This window comes from Hyaena hyaena, unplaced genomic scaffold, assembly GCF_003009895.1.
Source record: "Hyaena hyaena isolate Hyena2069 unplaced genomic scaffold, ASM300989v1 scaffold_115, whole genome shotgun sequence".
Classification (NCBI taxonomy): domain Eukaryota; kingdom Metazoa; phylum Chordata; class Mammalia; order Carnivora; family Hyaenidae; genus Hyaena; species Hyaena hyaena.
The window spans coordinates 2,089,716-2,105,731 of NW_024080747.1; the positions used below are offsets into that span (position 1 = coordinate 2,089,716).

General features: G+C 37.0%; 1 protein-coding gene across 1 annotated transcript in view; it reads right to left on the reverse strand.

Moving 5' to 3' along the window:
• FBN2 (fibrillin 2) overlaps positions 1-16,016 on the reverse strand; it is a 258,206-nt gene that overhangs the window by 95,813 nt on the left and 146,377 nt on the right. Inside the window, exons 12-18 of the mRNA XM_039236691.1 lie at positions 15,349-15,468; positions 14,308-14,433; positions 12,932-13,054; positions 10,940-11,062; positions 4,996-5,148; positions 1,935-1,988; positions 214-339 (exon numbers count right to left, since the gene is read on the reverse strand). Of these exons, the coding sequence (XP_039092622.1) occupies positions 214-339; positions 1,935-1,988; positions 4,996-5,148; positions 10,940-11,062; positions 12,932-13,054; positions 14,308-14,433; positions 15,349-15,468 (825 nt within the window). The remainder of the gene's footprint in view (positions 1-213; positions 340-1,934; positions 1,989-4,995; positions 5,149-10,939; positions 11,063-12,931; positions 13,055-14,307; positions 14,434-15,348; positions 15,469-16,016) is intronic.

The following is a 16,016-nucleotide window of genomic DNA, read 5'->3' on the forward strand; positions in this document are numbered from 1 at the left end:
AAGAATGATTTATATTCTAAGTTCTGCCACTAAAAAGTTGGTTACTGTGTAACAGAATGGGATGGATTCCAGAATTTTTATTTCTTTCTATAAGAAGGAAAAAAGAGAAACTCTAAGATCTACCATTTTATTCACTTATTTGTATTTCAGTTTCTCTCATAATCCATGAAATGAAACTATACAAAAGGCTCTTGTATAAATACAGTAACTTACCAATACAGTTCCTCCCAGAGGCATCTGGTTCATAGCCACTGTTGCAATTACAGCGGTAACTACCACGTAAATTTTCACAAATTCCATTGGCACATATATCGGGATCCAAAGCACATTCATTGATATCTGCATTAAATGTTTAAAGTTTAATGGTTACAGATATTGTATTGTTTAGGTGATATACGTAGGCCTATTAAGATCACTCAACATATGAAGTGTTTAACTCCACAAACCTACAATTTGCCTGGTTTTCAGAAAGGAAAATGAAATGAAAATAAGGAATAAGAGAATAAAATTAAGAGATACAGGACAGTTCCCTGGTTAAGTTAAAAGAAAGTTAAAAGAAAAATGAAGGAAACTGGCAGAAATTCAAATGACTGAACCATGTAATGTGTCTGTATTTATGATAAAATTAATAAAGAAATTTATAGGCAGTTGGATCAAAGTCCAAAGGAAAACTTAACTAGATAGGTATTATAACCATCTAATTAAAGGACAACCATTTATTAGGGTGACTTATATAATTTTATGGTCCCCAAAGGCATGGAATATTCCTATTTTATTCTCTCTTTTTTTTTTTTTTTTTTTACAATCAACTAATATGCTAATAAATGTTTCACACTGTTGATAAGTTGAAATTAATGGAGAGGACAGTTCAAACATGGATGCTTGAGAACCAATGCTTTATAAGAAGCCATCAACAGTGACTACTCTGTCAGCCATGGGCAAGACTGAAGGAGTGATGTGCTAGTCCGAGCAACCCAGTAGTTCCAACAAGTGGCTGGGTCTGTTGGGGAGCCCATAGTGAGAGGGGATAAAAAATGGTCATAGTATCAAATTTTGGTCATGATGCTCAAATTTTAATCTTAACAACGGCTTTCCAGAATCTGGAAGACCTTAACATACCCCAGAAATGTTAGCTTTTTCATTTTGTTTTTGGTATAAGACCAACCTTATAAAAGTTGGTTTCTGATGTACATGTCAAAGATGCGATATTACTGTCAACTGGTCTATAATGTGTCTAAAATCTTCTCAAATACAAAAAGAAAAGAAATATATGTATGCAGTGAAGATTAACAACACCCTACAGTTTTCTTAAAAAAAAAAAAAACACAAAAGACATTATCTGTGTATATTACATGTGTATAAAAGAACTTTAAAGTCATAAACATATTTATTTAATATTCAAGGTTTCATGGTGGCATTTTGTTAATTATACTGCTAAATTTAAAATAATAAAATGTTAATGAATTTTACTTATTTAAATTTAGAAACATTTCAGTATTCTCAGGCATAAATAATCTAAACAATTTATTTTTAGGGTAGTAAATCCCAAACTTGATCCATGTCAACTATCTCGTAAAGATTTTTTTTAAATCATGTCAGCACCACTATTTAATGTTTTCTCTTTAAACTGACTTACTTTTTCTAAACCTAAATACCAACTCCAGTCTCTTTTAAAGCAACGGTACCCACAAAAATATGGGTCTAGTTTGCTAGAAATATTGTCAACAGTGTATATTTAACAGACAAATATTTATCTACTATGAATGTGCATCAACATACATTTAATACATCTAGCTTATAAACCACTATTCTAGGAGATAATTTATTATTTTACACTATATGTTTTTTAAATATTAAAAACATTCATACTCATGTCACAATCATAAAGCTACCAATTATATAATTACTGTAAGACTGAATACTGAATGGGTTACCTCTTCCATCCACAGTGATACCTACTCCACTACTACAAAGACCGTGGAATTCAGCTGGAAGATAAAACAAAATACAGAAATTAAAAACTCTAAACACCATCTCTCTGTATAAGTCACTTACATCACTCCCAAACTACCATGAAGAAAAATTACTGGCAATAATTTTTAAAATGAAAAAGTAATTACTATTTTCCAGCACATAATTATTGTAACAATTCCAAAATCACAGATGAGGGTAAAAAAATAAAATCACTTGTGATTATTACTCTGAATATACTTAATACACTGATGAAAGTTACAGATATTTTTTACATTTGGAAACTTTAAAAAAAATACAAAATGGACTGTAGAGAACGCTTTTTAACTTTTTTTCCCTCAATAAGAAAATAATGTTAGACGATACTTACATACCAGCATTTACCATGTGCCTGGTATTCTAGCATTTTCTATGTGATAATTTAATCCTCCCAATATTATAAGCGAGACAGACTTTTTATTTAAGTGTGGTTAACACACAATGTTACATTAGTTACAGGCGTACAACATTGTGAGTGGACAATCTGAAACATTATTCTGTGCTCGACAAGTGGAGGGACCATTTGTCACCACACAACACACAACACCGTTACAGTACCACTTACTGTTTCCTTTGCTGTATCTTTTATCCTCCTGACTTACTCATTCCAAAGCTGGAAGCCTGTACCTTCCACTCCCCTTTCCCATGTGGCCTAACCCTTCACTACTTCACAACCATTAGTGGGTGCTCTGTATTTATGGGTCTGCTTCTGCTTCTGTTTGTTTATTCATTTGTTCTGATTTTGAGATTCCACATATAAGTGAAATCATATGGTATTGTCTTTCTTTGATTTCTTTCACTTAGCCTCACACCCTCTAGGTCCATCCTAGTTGTCGCAAATGGTAAGTTCCCATTCTCTTCTACAGCTGAGTAATATTCACAAACTAGATACCATTATTGTCCTCTTTGACACCTGAGAACACTCAGGCAAACATGTAAGTGACTTGCCCAGATCACAGAGGGTGAAAGTAGGGCACTGGCTTGGATTCTCTACATTGTGTCAAAGACCTTTCATATTAATATCCCATTTAACAGACTATTTTTTTTTCTCAGTTATGTGGATGCACCACATTTATTCAATCTCTTAATGATGAAATCAAGTTTGTCCAACTTTCAGCAATTAAAATAAATAACAGGAAATTCAATTTTATCACTAGGTTAATCCCTTGGAAGTAAAACTGCTCAGAATTAATGCCTCTTTTTAAGGCTTCTGATGGTCCTCTCCCTACATGAGCCAAGTTAGCCTTTGATCAGGCCTATGAGAGAGCACTCATATGGAAAAAAGCAATCATCTACACTTTACCAAGCTAATAAACAAAAATGACGTCTTATTTTAATTTTCACTTTAGCACATTCTTTCATGTGGCTTTCTGCCATTTGCATTTGTATTCTGTGAAACCTTGTTTGCATACACTGCACTTTTTTCTATGGAGGATTTCAACTTTCCTCACCGATTCATGTAAATTCCTTATAAATTAAGGAAAATATTTTCCCAATTTACATGTGTATTTTAGTCTTTGGTTTCTGCTCTTTAGAGTCCTTTACTATTATAAAATTACAAATAGTTCATATATTCTATAAGAGGGTTATTTTGTAAGGTTTAATGCAGGGAGCTAACTTCATACTTTTTATAATACTTACCAACATTCATTCCTTAGTTCAATCTTTCCTCACAGATCTAAGTGCTATCTTTATTGTATCCTACATTCCCATTTATGGTCATAACTGTTTCTAGATTCCAGATTTTATCAGCTCACTCACCTTTTCATCTAGACTGTTACCAGTTTTTGTACTTCTTTTGTAATATGCATAATTCACTTAAATATTCTCCGGGCAAGATTTCCTACATTAATTCTTCTTTATAAAAAATGTCATGCTCAGTTCATTCAAGTGGAAGGCTAATGCTTTGCTGAGATTTGCACAATCACTTGAAGATTTTCAAAGAATTACAAGCCATTTCCCTTTGCCAGAATGCATTTCTTCCATCTCCTACCTGCAATGTTCTTATTCCCTTTTTCAAGATGAAGCTAAGCAGACACCCACCCCCACCCTCCAACCCTGTGAAGTTCTTCCCAGTTCCCCAGACCACTTTTCCATCTGGTGTGCTCTCCCAGTTCCCTACTTATGTCCTGCTTTTTTAAAAAGTTTATTTATTTTGAGAGAGAGAGAGAGAGAGAGAGGGACAAGAGAATCCCAAGCTGGCTCCACCCTGTCAGCACAGAGCCTGATGCAAGCTCAGTCTCATGATATGCAAGTTTATGATCCAAGCCAAAATCAAGAGCTGGATGCTTAACCGAATGAGCCACACAGGTGCCCCTATGTCCCTTGTAAGGCACTAATCATACTACTGTAGTTTTTATGTTTGCCCATCTAAACTCTCAACTGTTCTCAACTTGAAAGAAAAGAGGTTGTGTTTATTTTTTAATCCCAACTGTACTTACATAAAGTCAGTATAGATGATGTAAAAATATGAATAAACAAGAGTCAGAATAGTCAAAGAATTAGGCCATGTGATGTGACCCTGTCTGTGAAAAAATTAGTGAATATTACTATTAGTCAGTGGAACTACCGACAGATTATAGCCTAAGACCATGCTGCAGCAAGATTAAAAATAAGGAAAATTAGGGTCTTGTGAATACACTATAACCCTGAAAGTGACAAGTGGATTTTATGCTGTTCATCTTCATAACAATGTCAATGATCAAAAAATCTGAGGAGTAAGGTATACATAAAATAAATATGCTGTCACAACCCTAATTGGGTCAACAAATACATTCTTCTGCTCCTTGTGTGGACTCTGGCCAGGGATCACAGGTAAATATAGGCCAAATTTCCTCATTCTGTGCCTCACATATCAACACAGATCTGGAGGTCTTCAACTGAAAGTAATGATAGAGCACCTGAGAGCTGATGCACTCTTCTGCCAAATATCGAACACTACCTTTCTAGATTCTTTATCAGACGGGACACGGCAAATGGGACTACCTGAATTTTTTGCAGGGCAAGGCTGGCAGGGCTCTCCAAAACCGTAGTCTGGGTTGGCACAGCAGCATTCCGACTTGGTCACTGCACCAGGGAAAGGACGGACACACGCTCCCTTCTTGATCCCGCCATAGCAGGTGCTGCGCATGTGAGTATCTGCAGAGGAAGCAGAGTGATACATGGAGACGGTGAAAGAGAAAAAGATTTCAAAACTGAGGGCTTCTATGAACCTAAATGGCTACGGAAGGGAAGCTTCTAAAGGGCATTTGTCTCTTTTCTTGTTCTTGGTATCTTTAGCATCTAACAGTGCTCAGAAATGAACAAATGTGTTTGTAATGTCAACAATTCTTTCTCTTTTCTACACAAAGTTTTAGGCACCGTGCAAGCATTCGTTATCACACTTGTGCCCATAGGCCTACGTGGAAGCAGGAATAACAACCCCATTTATAAAGAGCACTTTGTGCTCTAATCACTAGCTGTGCTATACTCAAAATGACACATGTTATTTCTATTTTGGACGTGCTCAGGTACAATGAAGTGCCTGGCTGTGAAATTTCTTCAACTTTATGAGTTAGGAGGCCTTTCTTGCCAACCCCCAATTTACTACTGTGACTATGTTTTAATCTCAGACTCTCAAAAAACCCAGTTATTAAAAAAAATGGCTACTGCTATATATCCTCAGCATTAGATTATTGCTTTACAGACACTATTATCTCACTGAATATTCTGATCAACAACTCCACAGAACAGTGATCATTATCCACGTTTTAAAGACAAGGAAGGCAAGATTTGGAGGGATTACTTACACAGCTCCAAGTCCTACACTAGCCACTGCCCATGCTGGAATTCATACTCAGGCTGTATGACTTCCAAAGCCCTTCCTCTTTCCTCTACATCATGCTATGTCCCAAAGGAGCGTATCCAGCTTACGCCCTCACTGTGAAGCCTCATAAAATATGCTATCATTTTATCACACAGTAAATGGTGAACTATAAAACACTCAGCTCACCAGTGAGGCCAGAGAAGCTGTATAGTGCTTAAATCATACACTGACATAGTTATTCTCAACTTGTTGCAAATAATTTTATCTGCTCATTACACAAAGTAACCTGCTGAATCACCTGCTGCTTTCTTATGATCTGGTGATGCTTCTCAGTAAAACCATGAGATTTATGGCTGCACTAGACAATGAGATGTGTGAACGTTCACATGGAAGAGGACATGAAATTCGCCACAACAAGCCTAATTACAGGACATGCCATCCCATCTGCTTCTGCTGATATGGGGTTTGGCAAGGTCAGCTCGGTGTGACATAACAAGAGCAGAGCTCCACTCAAAGACAAGTATGCACAAATACAGCATAGTTCATGATTAGCAGTAGGATTTTTGTGAGTTCAATAGGATTTTTGTGATAATGACATCTATTGTTTCAGAAGGTACCACAAATGGTCAATTTTATTACTGTTTTCATGTTGAGAACACAATCCTTGCACAATTTTTATAAGGAGGTGGATTAAAAAGCCTATGGTACTTGTTGGAAGAGGGAGACACATTACATACTGGTTTGTGTTACAGATTAACTCAGTTGTATAGAATACCCAACACCAGAAGGTCCATGAAAAAGACAAGTAACATATGTATAGGTTTTAGGGACATGAACTGTCCTAGGGTCTGGTCGCTATGGGATAGATCTTACTTTAAACACTTAACACACTCCTCATCCATTTAGTAAGGATACAGTTTATATCATAAACAAGACTTATTAGTTAAACACTAAGCACAGTGTGTAAGACACACAGGAAATACTCAAAAAATACGGTTACTTCCTTATTTCTCTCTTCTATTTTTAAGGAGGACAGTCAATCATTTCCTGTTAATGGTTCCAAACTAGAACCCTAGTCCATTATACTCTTCACATTCAAGTGAGACACTGCTTACAGGTAGACAGCCTAAGAGGCATCAGTACCTGTAGCACCATCAGACGTGCTCATATAAATGTTTTGGTGAGGGATTGGATCTCAATGCTATAGAGCTGTATCTTCTCCACGTTACAATTTTCTCCATGACTTTTCTTACTTAAAGAGTAGAATTTTTAAAGGAGTTACTCAGATTCTACACATCATTGGCAAAGTACGTATGGATGCAAAATGCTCATTTTATTTTATTCTTCTTTCTTAACTGTCAGCTTTTCTTTATTGCTTAAAGAAGCAACTCTAAGACAATGGCCTAGATGTGATGCCATGATTCTAATTTAATAAAACAATAATAATAGCTAACTTGCTGGGCATGTGTTAGGCGCCAGACACCATTCAAAGCTTTATACAAAAATCTGATATTAATTTACTTAATCCCCAAAAAACTAATGAGAAAAGGAGGCACACGGAGAAAATGTATCTTGCCTACCACCGAAGAGCTATTAAGGAATACAACTAGGATAAAGAAAATTAACTGATGTTGAAATACTCTTACATTAACATAGGAGGATGTTAGAAAGGAAATTTAAGCTGAAATCTGAAAGTGCTATAAATATCAAATAACAAGGTGAATTCTGAGACTACATCCTGAAGGAAGTGGATATGGAAAATACTTGCCAGGTCTTGAAAACCCATCTAATTATCAAAGAAATAGTTAAATTTTTTTAAATGTTTTTATTTATTTTTGAGAGAAAAAGAGAGAGAGAGAGAGAGAGAGAGAGAGAGAGAGCACGAGTGGGGGATGGGCAGAGACAGGGAGACACAGAATCCGAAGCAGGCTCCAGGCTCTGAGCTGTCAGCACAGAGCCTGACCTGGGGCTCGAATCCATGAACTGTGAGATTATGACTTGAGCTGAAATCAGATGCTCAACTTACTGAACCACCCAGGCACCCCTATTGAAGACACAGTTTTAAAGAGTGGAAATTAAGAGAGGATTTTTTGAGGAGGAGTATTCTGTTTTGTTTTGGTTTGGTTTTTTTGGCAAAAGCTGGATTATGAGGTGAGGCAGTACCATCCTCACTACTGATCCAAAAAGAAGAATTTCACAGGGAGCAGGGGAAGAGCTTCATGAACTCCCCTGCCTGCAATACCTACAGGCCACAGGAAGTGGCTGTTTTTCTAAGGGAAGGGACAAGAGAGAGAGGTGAGTGAGATCTACCTCCATTCATGAGGTTGACAGGGCAAACGATGGGATGTCATAGGGATTACATGGGCCACATTAAGAGGGGGTCCTAAAACAGAGGGGTGATGAGAACACCCTCAGACAGAGCCTACCTGAAATGGACTGTTCAAAGACCAGAGGGTGGGTGAAGAGCACCCCCAGGAGGAAAATGCAGTGTCTGCATGTCAGGAAGGGCAGCTGAATGCCTCTGAAGGAAGTATGAAAGCAAGGGGTGGCTTTAAATATCTGGCAAACCCAGAAATCTTGAAGCCATCCTAAAACGGTCACCAGTGTCCCTGCCCCCTCACCTCTCCTTCTGCACTTTGACCCTTGTGGAGTCAGCAAGTTCTTGCTCATGAAGGTTTGAGCTTGCAAGGGAAGTTGTAACTTCAAGTCAGGTTCAGAATATTATTGTATCTGGGCATTCTAATTTCTATAGTTACACTATTTTCATTACCTAAAGTAGTCACATAGACCTTTGCTATTTATGAATAGTAAAGTTATAGGGTTGCCTGAGTGTTCTTCCTTACTTACTGGGTAAGTGGGTTCTACTCAATAAATTTAAAGATACTTTTTAAAGGGATGGGAGAGACCAAAATATAGTTGCCTTTTACATCCTGCCTGTGAGTCATGCTTCTTCAACATATCAATTACAGTAACGGTTTAATTTTTTGAAAATAAAAACTCACACCTCAGTGTCTAATGAAACAAAAACAAACCAAAGAAAAATATGAAATTGATAATAATTAATTAATAAGAATTAACAGTAGTGATTCATTCCTAACAACAACAATCAATGCATCTCAAAAGCATCACCAAAGGTAGAAGAGATCAAGGAAGAATGTCTAGCAGGTGTCGGGAACAGCAATATATAATTTTATACCTAGAACAAATGGTGTTTTTATTTTCAAAAGTTTAAGTGACCACAGTTGTGAAAACCTGGAGGCTTTGCAACAATGTCTGATGCCTTTTCTGTATGTGGCAAGGAAGAATGATGATTTGTGTTTAGACAGTGACTGAATTCCTCAAAGCTACTTACACACTGGTTGCTTAAAGGAAAAATAAGTTCTTATTCTAAAACTGGTTTGTACTCATCATAGATTTCAACAGAATCATTCAGGTAAAGGAAAAGGGCAGCTAAGTATATTAAAGCAACTGAAAATATTTTAACTCCCTGAAGCAGGAAGGAGCTACATTCTTCTGCTGCTGTATTTAAAACATCCCTGAGTGAAGTGCTGACAATCATGTAAGCTGAAATACATCCTAAATTGGAGACAGTAGATGAACTTAAGTGGACAGATTATTTCCATCTGTTGTTGCTTCTTTTCTTCTTCCTCACTTTGGGATCCAAATGTTTTGATTCCCATAAGGAGGAGTAAAATATTATCACCTATGTCTAAGAAACAATTTTATTTCTGTCATCTATACGCCCTAAACCAATGAGTGTGCCCCCCTTTTACAGAATCACCTGAGAAACAGCAGGTGCATGATGGGTAATGCCCCTCGGGATCTCATGAAAGCCCAATGGAGAGAAAACTGCATTAAATGCATTTTTATAGAAACCTCACTCTGCTATTGTAATCGTTAGGACACATGGTTGGGTTCTGAAATGCCAAAGACATTTTTGATTTACCTCTTTAAATGTGATGCCTGCTAACTCTGATTTGCATGGAACCCATGTGGCAAAAGTGCCCTTTAATAAAAAGCAAAGTAATTTGGAATAGTTTAGAATAAAATATATATTCTCTCTCATATTCTGCTCTTGTTTCTATAGTTACCTGCACAGCGATAAAGAATAACTATGTAAAATCTTTTCTACCTTTTGACAGAAGTCCAAATTCGACAGTAGAAGTTGCTTACATTTTAAATTGTGTCTGAGCAACTATAGGGCTTATTTAAATACCACCACCACAATCCCCATTTCATCTTATGTGTTATGAACTACAAAATCTAAATCCAATGTACTTCAAGACTCAGCTAACATTATCAAGGATCTTGATTTAAGTATGATTTCATTTTATTTTTTAAGGATGATTTCCTTTTTCTTCTGCATTTTTTTAAAAATACTTATTTTGAAAGAGAGAGAGAGAGAGAGAGAGAGAGAGAGAGAGATGAGAGATGTAGGGGCAGAGAGAGAAGGAGAGAGAAAATCCCAAGCAGGCTCTGCACTGTCAGCACAGAGCCCAATGTGGGGTTCAATCTCATGAATCGTAGGATCATGACTTGAATTGAAATCAACCGTCAGACACTTAATCTACTGAGCCACCCAAGCGCCTTTCTTCTTCAGTTTTTTTTTTTTTTTTTAATTGCATCCATCAGAGCCTTCTGCAAGGAGTTAGGTGGACTCCCTGTACATTTTTTTAAGCCACTTTACTGAGGTATAATTCACATACCTAAGAATTCACCCATTTAAAGAGTACAATAGTTTTTTTGTTTTGCATAGACACAGAAACATATAACCACCACTACAACTGATTTTAGAACACTTCACCACCTCAAAGATGCCTTTAGGTACTATCCCCTTCTCCTGGCATCCCCACCCTCTCTGTTCTAAGTAACACAAATCTGCTTTGTCTCTATAGATTTGCCTGCTTCGGACATTTCATATGAACAAAATCATAAACTATCTGGGCTTTTGTGAGTGGTTCCTTTCACTCAACACTAATGTTTTCAAAGCTTATCCATACTTCCGCATTTATCAGTGCTTCATACCTTTTTATGGCTAAACACTTTTCCACAGTATGGATACATCTTTGTCCCTTTTTCAAAGACCATTTGGACACTGGGGCAATTAGAGAATGGTTCACTTACCAACACAGACACGTCCGTCCACGCCCACAGCCAGGCCTGGGGGACAGTCACAGCGGAAGGACCCTTCGTTGTTGATGCAGTGCCCATTCATGCAGATTCCTGGGGTCTGGCATTCGTCCACATCTGTTCAGGGGGGAACACAACTCTGGCCATTAGTGAGTAAATTTAACCTTATTACAGCATAATCCTGTTGTATCACTCTAGACTAACAACCCTCTGTTTTCCATTTTATAATTTACGGAAGGACACACAGATGTGATAACAAATCTTAGGTTTTAACAAATACAAATCTTAGGTTTTAACAAATACAACTCTTTCAAATGCGCTTTCAGAAATACTGACTCAAAGTTGCCTCACTTTATCCATTAGGAACAAAAGAGCCTTACACACTCATTTTTCATTATTTCTATGCCAATCCTGTTCAACAGTAAATGACATTTAATTCAAGTTAATTAAGTAAAACAAATTCTTAAAACTAAGGTAAATGTTTGCAATTACCTTCTTTTTTAAAAAGTTTATTTATTTTGAGGGGGGGGGAGAGGGGCAGACAGGAAGAGCGAGAATCCCAAGCAAGCTCTGTGCTGAGAGTGCAGGGCTCAGTCTCATGAACCATGAGATCATGACCTAAGCTGAAGTCAAGAGGCAGATGCTTACCCGACTAGGTCACTCAGGCACTCTTGTAATTATTTTTACACACATAAAATTCAAACTAAAGAGACATGCTTTTCTCATATTAAGTCGATCAATTCATAATAACAAAATATGGAGCACCTCTTAATTTTCAGTCTACTCAGGTTTATCCCATGTAACCCAACAATCAATGGTTTCCCTGAAAGATGAAATAGCCCTCAAAACACAGGGTTGCCAAATCACGAACATTTTAATTTGCAGATGGCAAAAGATCTCCAATAAGGAAATAAGTTAAGAAATTGCAAGACAGCAAAAACTGCTAAGATTTAGGTCATATTTATCTGTGTATGTAATTTTCTGAGGAAATACTGAAAGTTACATGCTGTAAGGTAATGTTGCACCCTGGAATAATACTAAACTCAAATCCTGTATTAAATCCAATTTAGCCAACCTTGAGATGACATCTCAGTCTTGATTTGAAACAGTAGAGCTACAATATTTCTCCTGAATAATGTACTCCCCTTGCTTGAATAGTTCAGAAGCTATTTTTTATTCACAAATATAAGAATCAGTCTTGATTTTTCTCCCTCAAAACTCCCTGGAATTTTGCTGAAATTATTTGGTATTCAGATAAATGTGTAATGGAAGGCAGAATGCATTCAAAGAGTTGATTTCATCTAAAAGGAGAAAACTGAGAAAAAAACCTGCAAAATTTATTCCATCTTACTAAATTCATATTGTGAATACAAACCTAATCATCTTACTAAATTCAAACTGCGAATATAAATCTAATATAGTCTTATTTATTTCCAAGAAGCACTTCTTTGCTTACTAAAGTAAGCACTAAAACTGGTGCTTAGTTTTGAAAATGGCTTTATAAACAAAATTGGTAGAAATGTTCAAATTATTTCTTCACTAAGTCAATGTAAGATTTTTAGATAATGATATAGTCACAATCTGTAAATTAGTTGATGGAAAATATGTAATACAAAATGAGTAATGAATGACAGTGTCTCAGCACACAAAAATGAAAACCTCTCAAGGTTTCTTTCTTCCTCGTTTCTGTTTAGGCATGGGCTATAGAGAAATTATTTCTACACTGTCTCTTCCAGAATTGCTAAGACCAATCTGTCATTCCCTTAATTTTTCCCACACCATTATTATTTTTGTAAAGATATCACTGTTCCTAGACCACAATGTGTGTTTCTCTGGAAGTTTTAGACACCTGCCTCACTGAATTAGCGAGAGACATGAATAATATGAGATCTGCATGAAGAAACGGAAGTAATTCTTGCATGATTCATTCAAATAGAAAAGATGGTTTCAATCATGGTTACTTTCCAATCTCAGGGTCATACGTACCAGTACAGTAACGCCCATTTGAAGCCAAGACAAATCCTGGTTTGCAGATGCACTTGAAGCTACCATCTTCATTAATGCACATGCCATTCAAACACATGTTGGTAGTCGTACATTCATCATGATCTGCAGGAGAAGAGTGGAGTTACTTATGCCACCGTCCTTGTGGGAACTGGCTCCCTCTCCTTCCACTAATAATCACCAATCACATTCTACTACATAAATGAGCCATGTACTCGCTGATTTTTTTTTTCCTAATCTGAATGCCAATCAAGCGAGAGCCTTTATGCCTTTAGCGTAATAAGAGACACGAAGACAAAGAAGTAAATGTTGGGGCGCCGGGGTGGCTCAGTCAGTTAAGCGTCTGACTTTGACTTAAGTCATAATCTTGCAGTCAATGAGTTCAAGCCCCGCATCCGGCCTGTGTTGACAGCTCAGAGCCTGGAGGCTGCTTTGGATTCTGTGTCTCCCTTTCTCTCTGCCCCTCCCCTGCTCATGCTCTGTTTTTCTCTCTCTCTCAAAAATAAATAAAAATTTTTAAAAATTTAAAAAAATTAAGTAAATGTTGTATTTAGTTGTTATTCAAACCACATGAGAAGGGTTTTAACTTTGATTAGCAAAATCATTAATATGACTTTAGGAGTACAAGTGAAATGATCCAGACTTCTATCAGTGGGTGAACTATCATCAGTCGCTGTGTGAACAGAGTATTTCTGTGAGGCACTGGTATCTACTGCATTGCCAGGACCTCAAATTTAGAGATCGGATTATTACATATGCTAAGCCATTTTTTAAAACTTTTTTTTAATGTTTTATTTATTTTTGAGACAGAGCATGAACAGGGACGGGGCAGAGAGGCAAGGGGGGACACAGAATCTGAGGCAGGCTCCAGGCTCTGAGCTGTCAGCGCAGAGCCTGATATGGGGCTCGAACCCAGGAACTGTAAGATCATGATCTGAGCCGAAGTTGTATGCTCAACCAACCGAGCCACTCAGGTACCCCTTGCTAAACCTTTTTATATTCAGAGGTCAGATAGGAGATCAGAGGTCAGGGGAAGACCTTCTCTAACCTGTTGGTGATGTACTGGCAAAATGTGAAATAATTACCTACAGTAGAAGAAAAACTGCTATTTTTAATCAAACATATACCACACAGAAAATTCCCAGAAGCAGTAAATTATTCACTGTTATAACATTTCCAAACAATCTTTCCTTTTACTTTGAGGGTCTCATGTTAAATGCATTTATATTTTACCTAAGTCATCTGAAGAATTCTCACATGTGTATTGTATGAGCTTTCATGGAAATAGCATATATGGTTCTAAATAAAAATGTATATCCCTTAAAAATCTTTTACAAGGGAGCAGGCAGTTTCCATACCAACACAGTTTTTTCCATCTGTAGTTAATTCAAAGCCGGCATTGCAAATGCACTGGAAACTTCCATCTGTGTTCACACATCGACCGTTTTTACAAAGGACCCCATTCTGGATGCACTCATCAATATCTGGGACAATGAAGAATGGCCAAACATTACACTTTGACAGTAACCACAGATACAAACAGTAACTTAATAAATGTGATGTTCAATATCCAATCTGTCTTACATGTTATACCTAAGATCACGTTGCTTCTTTAGCAAAATTTCCATCTCTCACCACCTTTTTTTTTTTTTTTTTTTTTAATAGCTCTGACTTACAGTAGCTGAAGAGGCCAAGAAAGAGGAAAATGGGTTGGCGTGTGCAGGGAAGCTAGGCGAAGGGGGGCAGTGCAGTAGAGTGGCTGGTGCAACTCTTGTGGACACAGTGGTCAAAGACCTCCAAATTCAGAGCAGGCTGTTGAGTAACAACACAGGAACGTCCAACTATCGGGGTTAAGAGCAACATGATGTCACCTGCTGGGTAAGCTTCTCCAAGCAACTACCCGTGGGTGAATAGGATATGAAAAAGAAGACAAACAGAGTCATCTGCTAAAAGAATTCTTATATGAATCAGTTTGGAGGACGGTGGTGAGTGTAGCCACAAAACTGTGAATCACGACAAGGCCTGACTTCGTGTCGGACTGTGTGTGAGGTTCAAAGGAAACAGTAGTTGGGAATGACTATAAATCTTAAGCTCAGAAAGCAGTAAGGCTACTGATGCGACTTGGAGAAAGGAAGCTATGATCTAGGGAAGGGAGAGAAACTGATATATATATATATTTTTTTTTGCAAAGCCAGATATCACATTGTGAGGGTTACATACGCAAATAGTGTTTATGTTTAAAGGAAGCACTTCTGAGGGGAGTATAAAATAAATCTGTAGTAATGTAACAGCACTTACTTCATTCCATGTCTTATTTTAATAAATTTACTTTTAACCTCAACAGCCTGGGTCACTATATTTCATGGAACATTTTCATATGTGAAAGCAAACTGCCTTACCAATGCATGCTTGCTTAGTAGGAGTCCTCTGGAATCCAGCATGACATTTACAATAATAGGATCCAGGTGTGTTAACACAATCTCCATTAGTGCAGGGATTTGATGTGCATTCATCAACATCTGTGAGCAGCAAAAGAAACCATTACAGACTTCACTCCCTTTCTAGAAATGTTTGTTTAAAGTACACTGAGGCCCCCCAAATTTGAGAAAAGGCCAGTCAGTGGTAATAGTCTAAATAGCAGAGTATTTATAAATGAATGAGAATTCCTTTCTTCAAATACAGAGGCCAGTCTAGAGATTTACAAAAATATTGCCTATTGGAAAGTACAAGGGAATTTGCTTTAATCATGAGATAATGATTTTTCAATTTGAAAAATGCACAATGATTAAAAGCTCTGAGAAGCTTTTATTTTTTTTTAAAAGCTGACTGCAAACTCATAGCCATGAGTTCCAAAAAGCAGTAACACTTATCTATAGCAATCCGGGCAAGTTAATAACCTCTCCACAGCCTCGTACAGTATTAGAAATCCAATAAAAGATGTTTGAAGATATGTATGTATAGATTGTGGAATTTCTTTGTTAGTCTATGTTGTCAGCAATTAGATATGTAACTATGTAGGCACCAAGGCATGGTTGTTTGAAGTAACATATGGTGAGGCATAAAATGG